Source organism: Aquarana catesbeiana, linkage group LG01 (assembly GCF_042186555.1).
Source record: "Aquarana catesbeiana isolate 2022-GZ linkage group LG01, ASM4218655v1, whole genome shotgun sequence".
Lineage (NCBI taxonomy): Eukaryota > Metazoa > Chordata > Amphibia > Anura > Ranidae > Aquarana > Aquarana catesbeiana.
The window spans coordinates 297,527,574-297,540,746 of record NC_133324.1 but is presented as its reverse complement, the minus strand read 5'-3'; the positions used below and the strand labels follow the sequence as shown (position 1 = coordinate 297,540,746).

General features: G+C 43.1%; 1 protein-coding gene across 1 annotated transcript in view; it reads right to left on the bottom strand.

Annotated features, from left to right (window-relative positions):
- PITPNB (phosphatidylinositol transfer protein beta) overlaps positions 1 to 13,173 on the bottom strand; it is a 117,806-nt gene that overhangs the window by 51,432 nt on the left and 53,201 nt on the right. Inside the window, exons 5-7 of the mRNA XM_073629349.1 lie at positions 11,028 to 11,035; positions 10,318 to 10,392; positions 2,406 to 2,489 (exon numbers count right to left, since the gene is read on the bottom strand). Coding sequence (XP_073485450.1) covers positions 2,406 to 2,489; positions 10,318 to 10,392; positions 11,028 to 11,035 — 167 coding nt within the window. The remainder of the gene's footprint in view (positions 1 to 2,405; positions 2,490 to 10,317; positions 10,393 to 11,027; positions 11,036 to 13,173) is intronic.

Genomic DNA, 13,173 nt, shown 5'->3' with positions numbered 1-13,173 from the left:
CTTTCAAACAAACATAGGGTGACACTATATGGAACCCTCCATACCACCCATCATGTGTGGACTTCAACTGTAACCAGCTCAAAGCAAACCTTCACTCAAGAATTGTATTTATGGCAGCCTCCATGTACTGTAGTGGAGTATGGCTCATGCAAAGAGATGAATGTGGCAAAGGCGTAAAACCAGGACCTGGCAAAAACTTTTTCTTGTCAAAGGCTGTGTGGCACCAGGCAGGCCCACACAGTGAAGATCATGGGAGCAGGAAGGAAGCTAAAGCTTTATCAGGACAGGCCGCCATCCTGGGTAGGGTGACTTACTTAAAAAAAAAAAAAAAGGACAACTTGACTTTCGATTTTGTGTGTTGGTTGCAGTATTTTTTACACCCCCAGTATGTCAGTGTTGCCAACCGACTGTTAATTTACGGGCAGCCCGTAAATTTCAGCCCATTTTCGTGCTGCCCGTTATGGGCAGCGGTGACTGTAAAAATTATGTCTGCCGGCCGACCATGCAACTGCACCATTCCGAAGCCCTCTGCTCGGGCAGGGCATGCACAGTAACGTAATGGCACCACCTGGCGCCATTTTTAAATGGAAGCCTGTAGCACTAGCACCGGTATTACTTCTCGGCGCAGCGGTGTCACTGCCTCGCTACTAGCCGCCACAGCAGCCGAGGAACAGAGAAAAGGACAGGATAGGATGGTCAGCCAGTCAGTGAGTGAGTGAGTGAGAGAGAGTGAGAGAGAGAGGATGATAAAAAGATGGCGGAGGACTGTGGGTGAAGCTGTGAAGGGGCAGGAGGAGGACACTGATGTGCCTTGCCCTTTGGAGAGGTGAAAGGGGCACAGGAGGAGGACGACACTGTCACAGCCTGTGAACTGGAGGGGCACAGGATACTGAAGGGGGACAGAGGAGGAACCTACCATGTCCGCAGCCTCTGCCCTCCACCTCTTGTACCATGTCTGCATCCTCTATCCTCCACCTCCTGTACCATATCCACAGCCTCTGTCCCCCACCTCCTGTACCATCCATGTCTGCAGCTTGTGTCCTCCACCTTCTTTACCATGTCCGCAGCCTCTGTCCTCCACCTCCTGTATCATGTCCGCAGCCTCTGTCCTCCACCTCCTGTATCATCTCTGCAGCATCTGACCATCTCTTGCATCATCTCTGCACTCTCTGAGGGGGAGTTTGGAGAGAAGTCAAGAGTGAGAACACCGACGGGATGGAGGTCACAAAAGAAATCAGACATGTGTGGACTGTGGAGGAGACTACAGGGTAAAAACAGAGCCGCCAAGCTGGAGCCGTTTGACTGAGCCCTGCACAGTGCACCTGAGCGGAGGTCAGTGACAGTGCCGCTAGGCCGGTCTCTGTGTGTGTGTGGGGGGGGGGGGTTTTGGTCGCTGATTTAAGTGGGAGTGAATACAATAATGTAAGGGGGAACTGATACAAAAGGTTCCCCCTTATATTAGTAACACCCCCTCCCCCCTTACCTTAGTGTATTCACGCTCTGGAAGGTGGTCTCTGGTCACTAGAGCCCCGCCCTTACATCAGAGTTCCCCCTTATATCATGATGTGCAGTATTCCCCTTTAGGCCTCTTTCACACGAGGGATCCGTATGTCCGTTTTTCATCCTTCCGTTTTCGGATGAAAAACGGACATACATTCATCCCTATGGAGCGTCGGATGTCAGCGGTGACATCCGACCCCGCTCTGATCCGAAAAGTGTAACGGAGTAAAAACCTACTTTTCCATCCTTTTTCGGATCGGATCGGGTGACGACGGACACTATGGTCCGTCATCATCCGATCCCCCCATAGGGGAGAGCGGCGCTCTGACAGGTCCGTAGCTGCACAGCGTGCAGCGATGGACCTGTCATCTTCCTGAGAAGAACACTATGGGTGTTCACGGGGCGGATCATCACTGATCCGCCCCGTGAGAAAGAGCCCTTACATAAGAGTTCTGTTTCACAGTAAGGGGGAATCCTGCAGACTCTGATGTAAGGGGGAACTCTGTGTTGGCTGAGTTACAGTAACCTTACCTTCATGTAAAAGGAGAAAGTTGGTTTTTGACTTTTGTTTACTTAAAACACATTGCTAATAGCACTAGTTATATGTTTATAGTTTAAATATTGATATTTGCACTGTTTAGCAGTGAAAACAGTCATTTTAGGTACTTTTTTTTCAGTGTCAGTAAAAAATGGAAATTCAGTGCCAGTTTTTTCAGTGCCTGCAAATTTCAGGATTTTTGTCAGGGTAAAAAAAAAAAATTTGTGCTGTTTGTAAATGTTGGCACCCTGCCAGTAAATTTCATTTCAGGGGTTGGCAACACTGCTGTATGTAAACAGTAAAAATTCTGCAGCCGTATCTTTGTTGTGTAAATTATGCAAGAATGAAAGAATTAAGAGCAACTTACTCCATGTTCTACTTGGTTTCGGTCTGCAATATCAATATGGACCACTTCAACAGTTTTCCACACATTGGGATCTAGACAATGGACCTGAAAAAAAGTTTCACGTTACTCATTATAAATATTGCTAAATCATTAAAGGAATCAGTTCAGTGCTAAAAGAGTAAGTTAAATTTTTCATTAAAAATAAAAAACTTACTGACCTCCCTTCGGGACCCCCTGCACATAGCAGCCGTGATGCTCCATGTTGCCAATGTAGCGGTTTGTACACCGCAATACACAGCCCTGGAGTGAGTACCCATCATAATGCTTAGATTGGCAAGCGCTCATTGGTCAGCACAGCTGTGTGGACGTACTGAACAATCAGAAGAGGCTTTTTCTTCTGGTAAGGTGTCCCAGAAGGACACCTTTTGATTCGTCAGCATGATCACATTGGTCATGCTCACCAATGAGAGCTTGCCATAGCAAGCATTATGATGGATACTCAGTTTGGTGCAGTTTTGTGGTGTATGGTGCACGAACCACTAAATGGACAGCATAGGGCATTGCGCCCGCTATCTGCATCAGGGTACGGAGGGGTGGCCAGGATCATTTTAGGCAGAATGGATATAAATGATATATTTTTTTATTTTTTTTTAAATCTGATTTTTTTTTTTTATTTAAATCTGATTTTTATCAAATTTATTTTAATACATCTAAAGATATTAATGTATCTTAACCACTTGAGCCCCGGACCATTATGCTGCCTAAGGACCAGAGGTCTTTTTCCAATTTGGCACTGCGTCGCTTTAACTGCTAATTGCGCGGTCATGCAATGCTGTACCCAAACGAAATTTGCGTCCTTTTCTTCCCACAAATAGAGCTTTCTTTTGATGGTATTTGATCACCTCTGCAGTTTTTATTTTTTGCGCTATAAACGGAAAAAGACCGAAAATTTTGAAAAAAAAATGATATTTTCTACTTTGTGTTATAAAAAAAATCCAATAAACTAAATTTTAGTCATACATTTAGGCCAAAATGTATTCGGCCACATGTCATTGGTAAAAAAAATGTCAATAAGCGTATATTTATTGGTTTGCGCAAAAGTTATAGCGTCTACAAACTAGGGTACATTTTCTGTAATTTACACAGCTTTTAGTTTATGACTGCCTATGTCATTTCTTGAGGTGCTAAAATGGCAGGGCAGTACAAATCCCCCCAAATGACCCCATTTTGGAAAGTAGACACCCCAAGGAAATTGCTGAGAGGCATGTTGAACCCATTGAATATTTATTTTTTTTGTCCCAAGTGATTGAATGACAAAAAAAAAAAAAATATTTACAAAAAGTTGTCACTAAATGATATATTGCTCACACAGGCCATGGGCCTATGTGGAATTGCACCCCAAAATACATTCAGCTGCTTCTCCTGAGTATGGGGATACCACATGTGTGGGACTTTTTGGGAGCTTAGCCGCGTACGGGGCCCCGAAAACCAAGCACCGCCTTCAGGATTTCTAAGGGTGTAAATTTTTGATTTCACTCTTCACTGCCTATCACCGTTTCGGAGGCCATGGAATGCCCAGGTAGCACAAAACCCCCCCAAATGACCCCATTTTGGAAAGTAGACACCCCAAGCTATTTGCTGAGAGGCATATTGAGTCCATGGAATATTTTATATTTTGACACAAGTTGCGGGAAAGTGACACTTTTTTTTTTCTGAAGGCGGTGATTGGATTTCGGGGTCCCGTACGCGGCTAGGCTCCCAAAAAGTCTCACACATGTGGTATCCCCGTACTCAGGAGAAGCAGCAGAATGTATTTTGGGGTGTAATTCCACATATTCCCATGGCATGTTTGAGCAATATATCATTTAGTGACAACTTTGTGCAAAAAAAATAAAAAATTTGTCTCTTTCCCGCAACTTGTGTCGCAATATAAAATATTCCATGGACTCGACATGCCTCTCAGCAAATAGCTTGGGGTGTCTACTTTCCAAAATGGGGTCATTTGGGGGGGTTTTGAACTGTCCTGGCATTTTATGCACAACATTTAGAAGCTTATGTCACACATCACTCACTCTTCTAACCACTTGAAGACAAAGCCCTTTCTGACACTCATTGTTTACATGAAAAAGTAATTTTTTTTTGCAAAAAAATTACTTTGAACCCCCAAACATTATATATTTTTTTAAAGCAAATGCCCTACAGATTAAATGGTGGGTGTTTCATTTTTTTTTTTCACACAGTATTTGCGCAGCGATTTTTCAAACGCATTTTTTGGGGAAAAAACACACTTTTTTAAATTTTAATGCACTAAAACACACTATATTGCCCAAATGTTTGATGAAATAAAAAAGATGATCTTAGGCCGAGTACATGGATACCAAACATGACATGTTTTAAAATTGCGCACAAACGTGCAGTGGCAACAAAATAAATACATTTTTAAAAGCCTTTAAAAGCCTTTACAGGTTACCACTTTAGATTTACAGAGGAGGTCTACTGCAAAAATTACTGCCCTCGATCTGACCTTCGCGGCGATACCTCACATGCATGGTGCAATTGCTGTTTACGTTTGACGACAGACCGCCGCTTGCGTTCGCCTTAGCGCGAGAGCAGGGGGCGACAGGGGTGCTTTTTTTTTTTTTTTTTTTTTTTTTTTTTCTTTATTATTTTTTTGCTTTTTTCTTATTTTTAAACTGTTCCTTTCATTTTTTTTTTTTTAATCATTTTTATTGTTATCTCGGGGAATGTAAATATCCCCTATGATAGCAATAGGTAGTGACAGGTACTCTTTTTTGAAAAAATTGGGGTCTATTAGACCCTAGATCTCTCCTCTGCCCTCAAAGCATCTGACGACACCAAGATCGGTGTGATAAAATGCTTCCCCAATTTCCCAATGGCGCTATTTACATCCAGCGAAATCTAAGTCATAAAACGCTCGTAGCTTCCGGTTTCTTAGGCCATAGAGATGTTTGGAGCCACTCTGGTCTCTGATCAGCTCTATGGTCAGCTGGCTGAATTACCGGCTGCATTCTCAGGTTCCCTGTTGAGACAGGAGAGCCAGAGAAAAACACGGAAGACGGTGGGGGGGGGGGGGGGGCATTCCCACCCACGGCTTGTAAAAGCAGTCTAGAGGCTTATTAGCTGCTAGGATTGCTTTTACATGAAAGCCGACCGCTGGCTGAAAAGAATGATACCAAGATGATACCTAAACCTGCAGGCATCATTCTGGTATAACCATTCAAAGTCGTGAATGGCGTACCTGAAGACAAAAAAATGGTTAACAATAAAGCACAGTAAACGGTAAAGTATAAAAAATTGCATACCTGAAAAGCAAACATGATAAAACATAACAATAAAACATTGCAGAATAGAATACAGTAAAAAAGAGCAGAACAATAGAGAGAGAGAGAGAATAGAGAGAGCGAGAACAATGAAAAGACAACTATTTTTTTTATTTTATATATTTTTTTTTTTTTTACACTTTTTTTGTAACTAACTTTTATAACTGTAACCGGTTCCAGGTTCGGGTCTCTCAAAATGCAATGGCATCTTGGGAGACCCTGTGAAAGTGTACCTAGTCTGTGCAATGCTGTACCCTACGCTAATACTCAACTAATGTATGGTAGCGTTCAAAACATTCACCAATGCAAAGACCAGGATTGTCAGGACAGGAGGGACAATAATAGCGGGTGTCACGGATATATCCGCGCTTGCTGCAGACACAACATCTTTTTTGGGGGGGGTTCGTTGGGTAGGGGTACTCGGGAGGACATAAAGAAAATGCCTCTCATGCAGCCGACTGCATTTGGTTGGGGATGTGAATGGGGGAAGTACGGGTGCTGCAGAAGTGGTGGGTTCCCAATTAGGATTGGCGAATGCAGCAGGAAGGGCATTATGGGCACAACTGGCCTGTGTTTGTCTTCTTGGTGGCAGCGCGACACTACTTGTGCTTGCCACCTCACCAGCTTGAACTGCACTTATGGGACTCGCCACGTCACCAAGTGTTACTGCAGTGCTGGTTTGACTACGACCGGGGTGTACTAGGCCGCTGGCGCTTGCCAGTTCAATAAAAAGCTACCAAAAAAAACTGTTATGCCGCGTACACATGGTCGGACTTTTCGTCTACAAAAGTCCAACGGACGCCGACGGACTAAAGCTGGCTGGTAATCCGATCGTGTGTGGGCTTCTCCGGACTTTCAGCAGACTTTTTCAGCCTCAAATCCGACGGACTTTAGATTTGAAACATGCTTCAAATCTTTACGTCGTAACTACGACGGACCCCGAAATCCGCCCGTCTGTGTGCTAGTCCGACGGACAAAAACCCATGCTAGGGCAGCTATTGGCTACTGGCTATGAACTTCCTTATTTTAGTCCGGTGTACGTCATCACGTACGAATCCGTCGGACTTTTGTGTGGTCGTGTGTAGGTAAGTCCGTTCGTTAGAAAGTCTGCTGCAAGTCCGCCGAAAGTCCGCCGGAAGTCTGTCGGACAGGCTGTCGGACTTTTGTAGACGAAAAGTCCGACCGTGTGTACGCGGCATTAGCGATCGCAGGGATCAGGCCTGACTCTGCGAACGCTGCAGTTATGCGTTAAGTGTTTTGTAAGTGACAGTGATCGATCGATACTGCACTTGGGTGGGCTGGGCCGGGCGGAGGGGCAAAACGCAGGTGCTAGCAGGTATCTGGGCTGATCCCGCTAACACTGCGTTTTTGGGAACCCTAAACTGCTGGGGACGCTAGTATAGATCTGATCGGACCAGATATTGATGCGATCAGATACTATACCACTAAGGGAGGTGTACGATGCGTGCGTGGGTGTGTGTTAGCGCTACTGGCGCTAACCTGACGCTGCCTGGGGCTGGTGCTTGCCAGTTCACCAAAATGCTACCAGAAAAACTGTTAGCGATCGCAGGGATCAGGCCTGACTCTGCGAACGCTGCAGTTATGCGTTTAGTGTTTTGTAAGTGACAGTGATCGATCGATCGATACTGCACTTGGGTGGGCTGGGCGGAGGGGCAAAACGCAGGTGCTAGCAGGTATCTGGGCTGATCCTGCTAACTCTGCGTTTTTGGGAACCCTAAACTGCTGGGGACGCTAGTATAGATCTGATCGGATCAGATATTGATCCGATCAGATACTATACCACTAAGGGAGGCGTATGCTGCGTGCGTGGGTGTTAGCGGTACTGGCGTTAATCTGATGCTGCCTGGGGCGACGCATATCACCGCCGGGCGATCAGGGGGCTAAACCTTTATTCGGTAATATACGGCGGGTGCCCTGACACTATAAAAAATAAACAAACTAACCAGCGTCACCCGTAACAGTTATACGGTGATCAGTGGTGAAAGGGTTAACTAGGGGGCAATCAAGGGGTTAAAACATTTATTAGGTAGTATATGGGGGTCCCTGTCGCTATAAAACGCTGACGGCGAACTTAAATATTTAGGTCCCTAACTAGCGTCACCAGCGACACTAATACAGCGATCAGAAAAATGATCGCTTAGCGACACTGGTGACAGGGGGTGATCAAGGGGTTAAAACTTTATTAGGGGGGGTTAGGGGGGTACCCTAGACCTACAGGGGGCTAATACTAACTGTCCCAACACTGTAACTGTCACAAACTGACACCAATGCAGTAATCAGAAAAAAAAAAAAAAACTGCTGGTGTCAGTTTGTGACAGGGGGGGTGATTGGGGGGGATCGGGGGGGGGGATCGGGGTGTTTTGTGTGCCTGGCATGTTCTACTGTGTGTGTGTAGTGTTGGTGCACTCACATACCTGTCTTCTCTCCTCGGGCCGGAACGGAAATTACCGAGCCGAGGAGAGATGACATAATTTCCTTTGCTGCTGTTTAGCATACAGCAGCAAAGGAATGATTCGATTGGCCGGCGGCGATCGCGAGGGGGGGGCCACGAACGGATGGCCTCCCCCTCACCTCCGTTCGCCGTGGGACAAAAGACGACCGCCTCGGGCACCGGGGGGGGGGGGGGGGGGGGATCCGATCGGACCCCCCACCCGCGGAAGGCAAATCACGTACATGTACGTGATTTTGCCTGTCCGTGCCACCTTGCCGACGTACATCGGCGTGAGGCGGTCGTCAAGTGGTTAAATAGAAAACTAATTTAGTTTATTCAGCATGAAATGGAGCTTAGTTATGTAGCAGGAGGCTGTATATTCTGAAATATTTACATTTTTGGTAAACTCATTCAATGAATCCAAGCTCTGCAAGTTGAGATAACATGCACTGCATTGATGCATTCACACAATTTCACAAAAAAACCATGAGATAAAACAAAATTCAGGAATATTCCTTTATCCCATTGTTTTGCAAACCTATGTACGCTACAAACCATTTGATTGAATAAGTTCTTATATCGATGTTTTACTAACCTGACAGATTATTCTGAATAGGAAACCTTCATATTGTTTGCAAATATTAAAGATTCTAACTACCAGCAAGAATAAGTGCTTACATTTAAGGAGCACCTGTCATTTCAGATTCATCATGGCAGCGCCTGTTAGTGGGCATCCACTCACCTGCTGCCGCCACATCCCTCACCTCCTTATGTGACTGCCGTATCACCAGCCATCCCATAAAGTGAATGGGACTGTCGGTGAGTCAACAGCAGGTCAGAGGAGGAGCCGCTGCGGGACAGAGATGACAGTTGCTCTTTAAAAACTATGAATTAAAATCGAGTTGATTTAAATCAAGCCTTTTTACTAGCGATTTAAATCATGGCTTAAATCGTGATTTAAATCGACTTGATTTAAATCAAATCCACCCTGATTTTAGGTTAGCTCATTTTTAGTGAACAGGTGAGCTTATCCTTTATGTAATTATTTCTCTAACAAGGGATTCAAAATACCATACAGACCATTAAAACACACATTCCCTGGAGAAAAGGCTAGTGTATTGATCATTTGGATATACTGTATGCCTGAGATGCAATGTGGTAAACTACATTAGGAAACCTGTTACCATGGGATAATAATTTTTAATTCTTCCCATATCCTATTATGTACTTTTTTTAAGCTCTGAACTACGGTACCTATTTTATGAAGGTGAAGAAAAAAACAATTTGCATCTGATATCCAAAGACAGAAGGACACAGCATCGGCTGCTTTCCAGGTAAGAAAAGCCAAATACAACATGTAGTCCAGGGTCACCAAAATATGTTAACTAGCAGTACACTTTTTGATAGACAATATCAACAGGAAATATTTAAATGTAGAATATATTCGCTCTCTCATATATATATATATATATATATATATATATATATATATATATATATATATATATATATATATATATATATATAGAGAGAGAGAGCGAGAGAGATATATTAATAGTTACGCAGCACTTTACAATATAGAGGGGGACAGTACGATTACAATACAGTTCAATACAGAAGGGTCCTGCTCATGAAGCTTACAATCTAAAAGGGAGGGGGGAGATGGTATAAAAGGTATTAGCTGCAAGGGATGATCTGATGGAGGTGGGGTAGGCTTCCCTGAATAAAAGAGTTTTGAAGGATCGCCTAAATGAGGACAGGGTAAAGGCTGACCGGAGATACTGGGGCAGGGATTTCCAGAGGATAGGAGAGACTCTGAAGAAGTCCTGGAGGCAATCATGGGAGGAGGTAACAAGGGAGCTAGAGAGCAGGATGTCTTGAGAGGAGCTGAGAGGACAATTTGGGCAATATCTGCAGATAAGGTTGGTGATGTAGCTGGGGGCGATGTTGCGGATTGCCTTGTATGTTGTTAGTATTTAGAATTTTATATAAGATGGGGTAGGGAAAACCAGTGAAGAGATTGACAGAGAGGGGCAGCAGTCACAACTTACAAAATTCTCCTACAAAAATCTTGTTTGGATGTGTATGAAGCAACCTCAAAATGACTGAAAAGAAACCTGAATAAAATCAACCAACTTACATTTTCTTGTGTTCCCATGTCTGGTTTGTGCCAAGTTTCAATTTTAATGAAGAAGTCTTCTTTCATATATTCATTCTGAAAAAAAAAACAACAACACTTTAATTAACTAGAACTACAATTAACATGCAGAACAAAATATACCTTCCCAACATATATACTTTACTGTGGAATCAATGTAAGGAGGAGTGTTCAACATATGAAGGATGTCCAAACAGGGACTGTTCTTTTAAGTACAATGACACTTAATGCCTTCCAATAAATATTACTTGTAGCAGACAGTGAACAACCATCCAACAAAATGAGGCTATTTTAGTTAACTTTTCTTGCAAATACCTAATAAAAAAAAAAGTAAAAAAAAGTTTCTAACATTCTGGAGGTATTTCTGCGATTGGCACAAGTCACATCATTCCAAAAAAAAAAAAAAATTAATCAAACAATTATCAGTTGGCCAACATCCAGGTTAATTAGATAGAAATATACAATAGAGACAAGGACTTTGTCCATACACAGATATAGATTTGCTTCTCTTCAAAGCATAAGGTTATTAAAATGCAACATATTAAAAAAAAAAATAGTATTTACCCAGGTTAAAGTTTTGCACATGTTCAATTGGGTAACAAAATCTTTAGTTTTTTTATTTTTAATAAATTTCAACTTATAATAAAGTAAAAAAAACCAAACAAACAACGCATTTTTTGAAATGTACTCACCGTTACAACTGTTCAGTTAGAATATTCATGGGGTGGGGGTGGGGAGAAAAAGAAGAAAAAAAAATTATTTCAAGCCACAATGGGTAAAGTTTTAGTGTAAAGAAGTGATGTTTCTATAATAAGTGGCTTAAGGTACACAGATTTTAGTGCTGACAATATTTATAATACAAAACAAAATTAAACAAGTTCATGTGGAGATCAATTCTTATTAGGGATTAGGCAATAAAGCAAACCTATCCAAAAAGTTATATGGGGGGAGGCTGCTATTGCGGAAACACTCCGAGAATCATCCATTCAGGTCTTTCCAGCAATGATTTTGATCGATGAAAATTTTCCACACTGCCCCCCCCCCCCCATAAGGAGTATCTAAGCTCGACCCCTTTTCCATCCCATAATTCAAGAAAGTAGGCCTCCAGAAATTGCAGCACTTTTAAAAAAAAAATCTGCATATAAAAGGGTTAAGTCCAATGAGGTGAATGCCATCCGGTGGATTCCTCTCATTTACTATTTACATATTTATTGCTATACTTCTGTGTAGCAGAGTCAGAACGGCAGAAGCTGCACTGCCACCCCTCCCCTCAATGGTCCATTCACAGAATGCTTTGTATTTTAGGAATAGGTTTACATAATACAAAGATGGGGAGAGCAAAGCGGTTGCACACGACTCTGCAGTTGTTGTATCAGAGACCCGAAGTTCTAGTTTCAGGGTGCCTGAAGCATAGAATAGCCTTACTCTCTGCACTTAGTATAAATGTAGACGAAGGAGAGAGGTTCGGGGGGGGGGGGGGGGGTCATTGTTGGACTTTACCCTATATAAGCCAGCAGATTTTTAAAAGTGCTGCAATTTCTGATGTTCCATTTTATAGTACGTGTCGGAGAAAGGACTGAAAATAGAACATCACCTACTGCATACACCTCGTACTACCATACATCAAAACACACTGTACAGTTCAACCAGCAGAGCCCAGCTGACCACACTGTTCCTGCCTTCCTTTCTCATGGTCTCTGTAAAGCTACAAAGACCCTGTACACCAATCTTCCCTTTTGCTTGTCTGTAGAATAATCAGTTAAAGCAAACTACAACCACATTTCTCCTCTCTGTAGAAATACAAGCCCTAAAACTATTTACAGGAATTCCTATTGTCTCTGCAGAAATAACATTCCAAGCACATTACAACTGCATGTCTCCTGCCCTGTAAAACTATTAGTACTTTCAGTAACCTTTATTTGAACATTCAAAAATAACCCTCAACTCCTAATAACCACAAAAATTAAGGACTTGAGCTAAAGCCTCCACGCCCTTAAAAACCCATAAACTAAAGCCTAATGATTCCACCCACTTGCAAAGTGTTATCCGATTAGACAAGGTGGAGAGGCAGGTTGGTGACATCACCATACCCAGCCCATCTAATCGCGGTGTTTATTGAGAAAATGCAAACACTTGCCGAGCGAGCGCCCTCCTGTGTTAAGCAAGCAGGAGGCAAGCCACTTGGCTGGGATATGGAAGCAGTGGCAATAACTGTATAATATAGCTATATCTATCTGTGTGTGTATGTATATATATATATATATCTATATCTCTTTAAGGCTATAATCTTTAAAAGAATTTAAGACTTTTTAACCTGTTGGAATTAACTAGACAAGAACTCCAACTGGTTTGTGTGCAGAAGTCTTAAATTCTTTTAAAGAATTTAAGACTTCTGGCACACAAACCAGTTGGAGTTCTTGTCTAGTTAATTCCAACAGGTTAAAAAGTTGGCCTGGGCTTCTAGGAATAAATGACTTGGGCACCAAAGTATGAGCACGTATAAGCCACAGATGTGTTTAACATGCCTACATGAAGCCTTAAAGACCCCTTTCACACTGGGGCCGGGGCCGCGTTAGCACTAAAGTGCCGCTTGTTTTAGCGGTGCTTTAGCGCTGTTTAAGCAGCGCTTTTTGGCTGCTAGCGGGGTGCTTTGTAACCCCAAAGGAGTTACGAATGTCCCGCAAGCACACCGCCCGGGTGTGAAAACACCCATTGTAATGAATGGGAGGCAGTTTACAGACACTATTTCTAGCGCTAAAACGCCTGAAAACTGCCTCAGCGTGAAAGGGGTCTTAAAGCCCTGCAAATGCCCTGGCATTTTTAATTATCGACATGGCC